The sequence below is a fragment of the Filicampus tigris genome, chromosome 7, assembly GCF_054856515.1.
Source record: "Filicampus tigris isolate MCC_2025a chromosome 7, RoL_Ftig_1.0, whole genome shotgun sequence".
NCBI lineage: Eukaryota > Metazoa > Chordata > Actinopteri > Syngnathiformes > Syngnathidae > Filicampus > Filicampus tigris.
The window spans coordinates 13,925,140-13,935,000 of record NC_141223.1 but is presented as its reverse complement, the minus strand read 5'-3'; the positions used below and the strand labels follow the sequence as shown (position 1 = coordinate 13,935,000).

Here is a 9,861-nt window from a genome sequence, read left to right as displayed (position 1 = left end):
ACATTTATGTCTGAATTTTGGGGGTCTTGGAACGGATTAGGGCATTTACATGGACAACATGTCTCTACTTACAAAATGTTCTAGTTAAGAAATTTCTTCCACAACCAATTAATTTCGTAAGTAGAGGTACCACTGTACAATACAATTGCCATTAACAGGGTGTGACTGCAGGTGGAGTGCAACAGGCGAGGGTGCTATGCACTAGGTTAAGCACTAGGCTTTGCATTGGGTGGTATGTGGAAGTAGAGCAGTAAAAGGACGTTAACTGACAAACTGGAGTCGCAGCAAGCAGTGAAATGAGATAAGTAGTTCTGTTTCGTTTTAATCAGCAAAGTTGCTGCCATGTTAAAAGGCACTGTTGGGAAAAAAAATCTGTTCAGGTACATACATGTACATTTTCAGTTCAAAATCGATCTGTAAATGCAGTAAATACCTAATTTTTCAACATAGGTAGGTGCGGCTTACATATGGGTTTATCAGTATTTTTTTTTAAAAATAGAGCGGGTGCGGCTTATGTAAAGGTGCAGCATATAGCCTGGAAAATACAGTATTCTTGAAAATAATATGTTTGGGTTGACTTCTTCCCCTTTAAAGACAAATGCAGTTCAAGCTCTGACCAGTCAACAACCCGGAAAGGTGATTTGAACATTCCAAACCTCAGTTCAGCCTTGGCAAATTCACCTATTCCCACAGTTTTGAGGGTAACCCATGCCTAACCCCGAACTACAGGTCAACTGTTTGTGCGGCGGTTCAAAATATGAATTGCCATTGCATCGTGTGGCGACGTCACAAAGTACAGCCTGTCAAATGCACAGAAACTTTCACATATAGACAAAAATAAATCTCTTTCCAGGTTGAAGCCAGCGAGACAGCCTCCCGCCGGCCGACTTCTGTGGAGACAAAAATGTGCACATTTTGCGTTTTATATCAACATTAAAGCATGTTTACAAATTCATATGTACCATTACCATGGATGAAATAGTGTGATAGTGATTTTGTGAGCATCAGGCAGAGCGTCACGATAACAAAATGTTGACTTCGAATGCTATACCTGCATAAAATACCTCGATACCGAAACGGTACCTTGACAAAATCTAAAATCAGCAAAAGCAGCAAAATGAAAACTAACAAAAGAACTTCAAATGTTTGGATATGCTTGATAAGAAAATAACATTTTAAACCGTGTTAAATACTTCTGAACATTTTCACACGTGAGGGAGTGAGATAAATATATTACACTGTTTCTTTCTACACTTGATTATTTATATTTATAGACTACATGTAAATTAAACTTTAAGAAAACTAGTTCCCATTTATTTATTTTAACGTCACCAGTAGGAAATGTGCACAGAGGTTTATAGAACCTTTAGCGTGACATGTACTGTAATGCAGTATTGAGCAAGTTATGATAATTTTCATGGCCAGATATGCAGCTGTATAGCCTATGTACTTTTTGGAACCATCTCGAACTGCGCCGGACCATCTTGGAATGAATCGTAATCCTGTCGAACCGAATTGAATTGTTCCACTTTCAAATCAAACCGTCCTTGAATCGTTTGGCACCCCAGGTATCAAAAACCATATCAAATCGTCACTGTTGTTGTGAAACATTGTGTTTATTGTACGGTATATACTGTATATTTATGAGTTTGACGATGACTGGCGGGCAGCTCTGTCTCGCATCTAAAACCAGGAAATGGGCCTGTGCAGCGGTCTTCCTTGCTGCATCGCTGCCGGCCAATCAGATGAGACTGACGAGAAGGCCACACTCAGCCCCAGACGACCTGTGCCTTAGGTTCTGGTTCTGAAAAGCGGTTCCATTGTAAATGCTCGGCCCCCGAAAATGTTCCATGGAAAAGTGTCCACTCTGCGTGGAACAGAGCTAATGGAAAAGCGCCATTACAGAGGCCATAGCTTTTCCTAATTTGGAAAAAGTGCTTTGCCGCCATCTGTGGCATCTATCGGAAATTACAATTTTTTTTTTTGTGGGCGTCATTTACTTATGTTTACTCTTCGACAAAACTCATAGATGCCAGATCCTCACACACGGATGAATCGGACAAGTTCCTGATGACACTGACTTGCCACGCCCCCTAAAAGGCACACACCTCAGGTGCCCAGTTGTTGTGACTTCCAGCTTATTCGAAAAATATAGTTATTACAAAAGCGTAAACTCAAGGTAGCAGTTTAAATGCTGAAATTTGTCATAGAGGCAATGTATAACGCAGCAAACCTTGTTCTCCTCTAAGAACTTCAGCTTGATGGTGACATCACTGCGCAGCCGCTCGTATTTATCCCGGTGCACTTGGTAGTCGTGCTGGGCCATGTCGATGCGGACCATGGCGGCGCTGTCCCTCGGGCCCATACTCAGCTCTTCCAAGTCGGACCGGTAGGCATCAAACTCCAACCTGAGCGCGCAAACAACACAAATTGGAGGCTGTCACATTGCAGGGAACCACGCAAGAGGATGCCCAACCCCCATTTGTGTTACCTTGCATTTTCATAGTGCTTGATAGTCATCAGGGTGTCCTCCATGGTTTTGTTGACCAAAGTGTCGATGCTGGACACAAAAAAGTTGATGGCGCCCAGCAGAGACTCGCCGTTCTTGCACAATAGCTTTTGTGTTTCCGCGTTATACCCGAACTCATCCTGATGAGAGGGGGAGGAAAAAGCAAAAGTGCACATGCTTAACCGTTTCACAACCACTGTGCAGCGAGAGATCCTCAGGTGAGCCATAGTGAAATTAACCAATTTCACTAAACTGGTCTGAAAATGTTTATTTACAGATGAATCGGCCAATGAATTAAAAAATACATATATAATGAATAAAATTAATGTGTGTGTGTGTTGTGGCGGGGTAAGGCTTACAACAACAAATGTGATTTAAAGAAATGACAGGACTTGACTAACATACAAAACTTTGTCTTTTAGTAATTAAAGCAACACTGTGTCATATGTCAGATTTTGTTGATTACGGCGGCATCATGTGGACAAAAGCGGTAGTGTTTTGACAAAAATCAACCACATTTCCCATGCATGCCAGCGCATAGTGTCGTGAAATCCTGAGCTGCCCTTATAGCGAAAGGAGGAAGTGAGTATGCCGTGAAGCAATTCAGGACATTTGTATTTTTTTGTGTGCCATGGTTAATCCCATCCTCCTCAAAGTTGCTTTGTGCTAGTACAAACGATACAGACCCCCACGGGCCATTCAACTACTGTACTTGTAAGTCAATGTTTCATCAAAAAATGTTATTAAGGTATATTTCTTGCCCAGTCCTGCTTTAACTTAAAAACAAAGAGCATTTTCCAAGTACAAAAAGATGCAAAAAACATTAGCTGATGAAATTATCTTTTAATTTAGGCCACAAACATATGCAGTATATCAGCAAAATAATAACTGAAGTTCGTGGCAAAATAGTTTAAGCATATTTAACTTTAAATCATATTTCTTCTATTCCATTGCTTTCTTTGACATTAACTAATGACTCATAAATGAAAAAAAAAATCATAAGGGAAGATAGCAAGCTCTTAATGAATGTTTATATCAGAATTAAACATAACACGGACATCTATGGATTTGATTTGGTTTAAGACATTTGCAAAATGCAATTTTGTTCTGCTGCCATCTTTTTTTGTGCATTTATTATGCTGATTTATTTTATATTTATTATTTACTGTATTGTTACTTGAATGTCTTTATCGTTGTTTTATGTAGTAATGTGTTAATGTGTAAAAAAAACTTGGAAAATATTCTGCTGGACTTCTTTTTTTTTTTTTTTTTTCCCTCTTTAACTTTTAAAGAAATAAGTCCGAATCAAATTATTTCCATTGTGTTATTTATTTTTATTTTTTTCAAATATATTTATAGATGGTTTAACATGCAGCAAGTCAAAGTGACCTCTGAACCTTGACATTCGAGGCGCACTTTGGTCTACCTGCAGCTCGGGTGACTTCTGGCTGAGGTCGGTGAAGGTGTCCCCGAGAGCCTGCTGCGTCTGCACCATGCTCTGGAAGTGGTTGGTGAGCGCTGTGGCCAGCCTAAGGATGTTCTCATACTTGCTCTTGGTGTCTCTCAACACGTCAATCTGAGCTTCCAGTTCCAGGTCGACCGTCCGCGAGCCGCGGCCAAAGCGCTCCGAGAACATCTGCTTGGTGCACTGAGGGGGACAGATCATTGAAAAACAAAAGTGAGAGGTCACAGTTGAAGTAACATACTTGACCTGCCTGTTAATGTATGTTGCTGGTCAAACTGACATACATTATGAAAATGTTAAAAATAAAGTGTGATGGAAACTTTCAAAGGAAATTAAAAGAAATGTACGCGCACTAGCAATCTACAATGATAAAACAGATATTTACTAAATTTAAGGTTGGCTTTATGTCTTAAGGAAGCTATGTTGATGACTTCACTGGATTAATCGTTCAGAGACCTTGCTTCATTTAAAATATTCCAAATCATTGGAATTTCAGGATCTCAATAGTAAATATTCTGAGATTTCTGAAGTCCTCCATGAAAGCAGACTGATCATGTTTGTGTTGGAAAAAAAAAACATTTGCACACATCTGCTTTTACATTGTAAAATAATGATAAACATTTTTGCATATTTTCTGACGGATGTAAGTATGTTACGGACCAAACCAGTAAATCCTAATCAATTTGTTTGTGCATTTTCTTCACGGTCAATTTGAAATAATGCTGTGTTTTTGTATGAAGAAATATAAATTATTTGTAATCCGATTAATCGACAAAAAATGAATTTAATAGAAATCGACAGATTCATCCATTAAAATTATCATTCGGTGCAGCCTATACCATAATGGAGTATTAAAATAATATAGTCAGTGCAAAGCTATCGTAGACTACAGTCTGTGCTTAACAAATGTATTAGATCAGCACCGAGCGTGAAGTTTATACAACAGTGGCCCTAGACTAACAGCAATGGTAACTATCGAAATACATATATTTTTGTTTTTAATAACTGTAATTAATAGACCAGAAATACAATGATAAAATACAATTCATATTCTTATTCATACGTTTTCAAATGTACTGTAATTGATCAAGTTGTCAAGTTATAGTTATTTACCAGTAAGATAGCTCCAACATGGGCATAAAACAATGAATTGATCCTGAAAATTCCACATTCCCGTTGAAAATTTTAAAAAGAGCGACATCTAACTGAAATCGAAATAGTCCACATTAAAGCACTTCATAATGCTGCATGATCGCTGAGAAAAAAAATCGGTGGTAGTCAAATACATTCATAAAGCACTGTACTGTACAGAGTGGTCATTTCTTACTATTGTGAAATAAACTCATTTCCTGTCTACTTGTTAGAAGACACTTGCACAATTGCCAGTACTGGCTCTCATAAAACAGTAAAGTTGTAATTGGTGTACTATGTGCCCCATACAGAAAAATATACAGTTATTACCTTATAAGTGTTTATGCCCCATTTCTTCACACTGTCCAGCTTTTCTACTGCCACGCCACGTGATACTTCCTCCATCGCATTGCAAGTGTGGTTTGAGGAGCCTTCAAGAAAAAAACAAAAAAAAGTGCAGCTGACATAAAAGAGCTGACTCACGTTATTTACGATCGACACATGAGTCATGGCAATGATTGAATGAGGAGCTGGTGACATGCTTCACTTATGATACCTGAGAGCTGCTCGCTGCCGTGCTGCACCAGACGACTGGCAGCCGGCTGGCTGGTTGGCAAGCTAGCGGCCCGGGATTTCATGCGGATGTCTGCCATGGGCATTGGGGGGAGGGAGGGGGGGCGGACATGGGTGAGAAAAGCTTTGGATAACGGAAAGGGAAATGTGCCTTTTTTGGTCTCAGCGACAGATATGGCCAGCATGCGTTTTTTTCTCATGCACTCAAGAAACATGGAAGAGTGGAGTTAATGAGATGAAAGGCAAACGTCAACAACAGCAGCCAGTCTTACCAATACCGTACCATACCATACAATACAGCGTTACAAACAAATGCTCATTTTAGGTTAGTGTATCCTTTAACCCTCCTGTTACGTTTGTGCATTTGGTGAACCACAAAAGGTCAGAAACTACCTTTTTTGTTTTTTTACAACGGTCCAAGTCTAAGTATTCAATCAATATTTTGTGCAACATTTTTTTTTTTTTCCATATGCTCCATACACAGATCGTCAGGTTCGTAAAGAAGTGCTGCCTCTACGACATAAAATAAAAGTCTGTGGGTGGCTTTGCCCTGGGGCCATTCATTTGCAGCCTGGACGCACTCACGGATTCTCCTGTTCTGCAATAACACCACAAAAAAAGTCACCAAATTGTTGTTAGTTCCTTTTTTTTTTTTTTTTCAATAGTTGCATATTATGCAAGTGCATAATGTTGTTCGATGTTGGCGAATGCTGACAGGGAAAAGCTGAAAGTCACTTCTTCTGGTGGGTTCCGAAAAAAATTGTAATAAAACATAACACGAGGGTTAAGGCTCCAATATTCCACTCAACTGCCAATGTAGGCATGCGAGCAAGGCTGCACACAAGTCCTTTTGTCCAAGTCAGAAACTTTTCACAAAAAAGGGCCCAAAAAGTAAGACCCAAAGGGTTAAAACTTGAGAAATATCTACAGAATTCACAGGCACCTGGTGCAGGCGCGGGGGCACGTCTTCCGTCCAAATATTCGGGGTTGAAACGAATGGCAGGCCCTATGAGATACGGTAATATAAAGCAGCAGCCTGGAGTTCAGCACATGTACAGTGACTGTAAATCACAGTAAATCATAAGGCCTCTCCATTTGTTATGGCCGCCGTTTGCTGCCGTTGAAGGCTATTTAAAAACTCATCAGGGTTAATTGGTGGGAATGAATAGCTCATGTGCTGTTGCGGGCATTACCTTTGATGGTGCTGGTTGGAATGATGCCCCCCGCTGGACCACCGTAACCTCCCGAGACGATGCTGGTTTCATTCAGGTTGGGCCCCGACACCATCACCTGCTGCAAATCCTGAGCCAAAAACGACGGAATTATGTTCATGATAATACACTTGGGATGTCACATTATCGTCAATATCGTGATATCGCAATATTATAATTGCCACAATATATCATTGAGGTCATGTCACGATATAGCAGCAAATATGTTTAAAATCCCAGGTTGTTTTACATTTATGCAGTTCCAGCACCCTCTGGTGGTTAGTTTATTAGTGCACTTTAATTTGATGTATGACTGGCCAAGCCGATTTCTTTGTGAATGCTGTTATTACGTACAAAAAATATCTCTTTTTTTTGTACAATGTCCTGAGCTTTTACACAGTATCTTAAGCTTTTTATACATCACCAACCTCCCCACAATATCGTGATAATTATTGTATCGTGAGGCTCATATTGTGATATTATTGTATCGTGACATTTGGATATCGTGACATCCCTATCCCACTGTGGACTCAACAAAGTCCCAGTTGTCTATTGAACAAATAAGCACATCATTTTCCCTCACTGCATTTACTTTGGCGGCCTAAGTATGAATACATAATGTACTGTGATAGACATGGCATCTGTAAAGCTGACATTGATGGTAGAGTTTGAAGAGAAAGTTAAGATTGTACAAGAATTTAGCACAGCACTTCAAATAAGATTGAAAAAAAAATAGCTGTTTTGTTTTGGGAATAGACGAATGACATTTCAATTGATTTCAATGGGAAAAACTAATTTGCTATAAGATTAGTCATGTACAGTTGAAGCTTGTAAGTCAAGGAACCACTGTTGGATGAATACTTAGTGACACAGTGTTGCAATGTGATGTTAGAGATGCTTAACAAACGACATTCCATCAAACAAGAGAACAACTGACCTGCTCCAGACTGTCATCCTCTGGCCGTGTCCCAGTGTCTCCATTGCTATTAATGGGAATCTCCATCGTGGCTGCTTTGCTCATGATACCCTCTGCCATGCCGAAATATCTGAAAAGACAGTGTCGGACATCAACATGGTATCTTTACAGTGATAAGTGCTACATAAAAGAGCATAGTTCGCTTACCTTGATGCAACGCTGATTGCAAACTGCAGCTGATGTGGCTTCTGGCTATGTGACAGCTAGCTTAAATCTGCCTCTCAGCTTGTTCATACAAAAAAAAAATGTCAAACAGCGCGGGAGAATGCAAAATGTAAAACAAGCGCGGAGAAAAAGCGCCTATTTGTGTATTTAATTAGAACAGTGCGACGTTATAACCATGGCAGCTGTTTACATGAGCTGCCTCGTTCCATACAACTCATCGTGAAAATCCCTGCATCCAGCCAAGCAGCGGCTTTAACGTCACTTCGCAATAAAAACAATGGTATTTTTAATGGAACATTCAGCCGTGTTTCAGTGCTTTTAATTAAATTCCTATTTTATAACATAAAATAAATTACGCAACAATTTCGTTTTGTGGTGATGGCAGTGGTCTGGAGGAGTAAAAAGAGAAGCTGAGCTCTTACTTTGAAAGAGTACAAGTCTTCAAGCCTTTTCCGCCCCTCTGCTCCATTGTCCACGTCGTGCTGTGCTGTCGTCACGTTGTCCCCAAATTGCAGTACAATATTGTTTGCTGAAGGGGTCAGTGTTTCATCATTTTAGGTGGCACTAACATCTCATGGAGTGGGCTTATTTTATTTTAATACAATAATGACAATATTGAAAGCATTCTGGATTTTAACAATTCCAAAATTTTAATATCCGCACTACATTGTGATTATAAAGGCAGTCACGAATCCGTGGTGTCTTGACCTCCCTGAAAGTAGCACTTAATAAACGCCCAATCAGGTTGCTCCAAATCCCAATGCAGTTTTCAGCAATTTGAGAGTGCAAAAGAAACGTGTCTTGGTTGCTATGCAACGCTGATACTAATTCATTTTTTTCCAGTTTGTATTTTTTTAATCAGACTGATTAAATAAATAACATGGCATGCGGCCTTGTGGTGACATACTGTTAAGTTGTACACTTTCGGTGGAGACACCTTTTCAAACATGTACGCCATACTGATTTCCGTTCAAGTGACAGCAGCCATTTGAAAATAATGTGTAATGTGTAAGATTATATACAGATATGTGAGGGCAAATTACAACTTTCTTTAGATTCAGTACACCTTGTTGGGTAGACAGGTATGTGGTTAGCACATAACTCACAGTTCCAGCCCTCCAATTTTGGTATGAGTTTTCTCCAGGTACCAGGATTAGTTTGTCCCATATTCTAAAAAATATGCATGGTATGTGTCAAGGATGGGCAACTCCGGACCTCAAGGGCCACTAATCCTCCATGCTTTAGATGTTTCGGGATCGTTATCTGTAGGGATGCAACGATTTATCGAAAATCGATACAAAATTGATATAAATGCTTAAAATATGCAAAATAAAAATAAAAGAATCAATTTGCCACGCCATGTTAACCATAGCCGATCTCCCTTGCTCATGTCCTGCCTTGTCTACAATGCACATGCGCAGTCGTGGTAATCCGGGTCATCCGTGATGTAAACAGAAGCATTGTGGGTAATGGTGTCATGGCTACCAAGTGAACGTTAACAACAGAGTCCAAAAGTCCAGGCGCATTTCACAAAATCAAAACGATGTAAATCTCCCCTTCATAGCAGCACGGCGGTGATAAACGAGCATCAATTTCATTTATGACATAGGGACAGTAGCTCTGGAAGCTGTCTAGTTAGCACACACAGGCTACCATCTGCGTCTGAACGCCACACGCATGTCCTGTTGTGGTACGCTAACATTTTGTAGCGTCTACAACGGAATATCGAGGTATTAGTCAGCAAACTCACATTTATTAAAAACCAAAACACAGTTTTTGTATACCCGGGATCCCACGGTTGACATCAAATTACAAGAGAGGATAAGCAATC

General features: G+C 39.8%; 1 protein-coding gene across 5 annotated transcripts in view; it reads right to left on the bottom strand.

The window, feature by feature from the left end:
• LOC147144850 (arfaptin-2-like) overlaps window positions 1-8,432 on the bottom strand; it is a 9,715-nt gene extending 1,283 nt beyond the window's left edge. Inside the window, exons 1-10 of one of the 5 annotated variants that reach the window (XM_086036708.1) lie at window positions 8,013-8,432; window positions 7,827-7,935; window positions 6,872-6,980; window positions 6,622-6,684; window positions 5,662-5,751; window positions 5,436-5,536; window positions 3,936-4,157; window positions 2,492-2,649; window positions 2,234-2,408; window positions 1-890 (exon numbers count right to left, since the gene is read on the bottom strand). The exon at window positions 1-890 is cut by the window's left edge and continues 1,053 nt beyond it. In XM_086036708.1, coding sequence (XP_085892834.1) covers window positions 822-890; window positions 2,234-2,408; window positions 2,492-2,649; window positions 3,936-4,157; window positions 5,436-5,536; window positions 5,662-5,751; window positions 6,622-6,684; window positions 6,872-6,980; window positions 7,827-7,925 — 1,086 coding nt within the window. In that variant the 5' untranslated portion in view covers window positions 7,926-7,935; window positions 8,013-8,432 and the 3' untranslated portion in view covers window positions 1-821. The remainder of the gene's footprint in view (window positions 891-2,233; window positions 2,409-2,491; window positions 2,650-3,935; window positions 4,158-5,435; window positions 5,537-5,661; window positions 5,752-6,621; window positions 6,685-6,871; window positions 6,981-7,826; window positions 7,936-8,012) is intronic. The other 4 variants (XM_086036706.1, XM_086036709.1, XM_086036707.1 and 1 more) reach the window with 4 other exon arrangements.
• Between the last annotated feature and the right edge of the window lie 1,429 nt (window positions 8,433-9,861).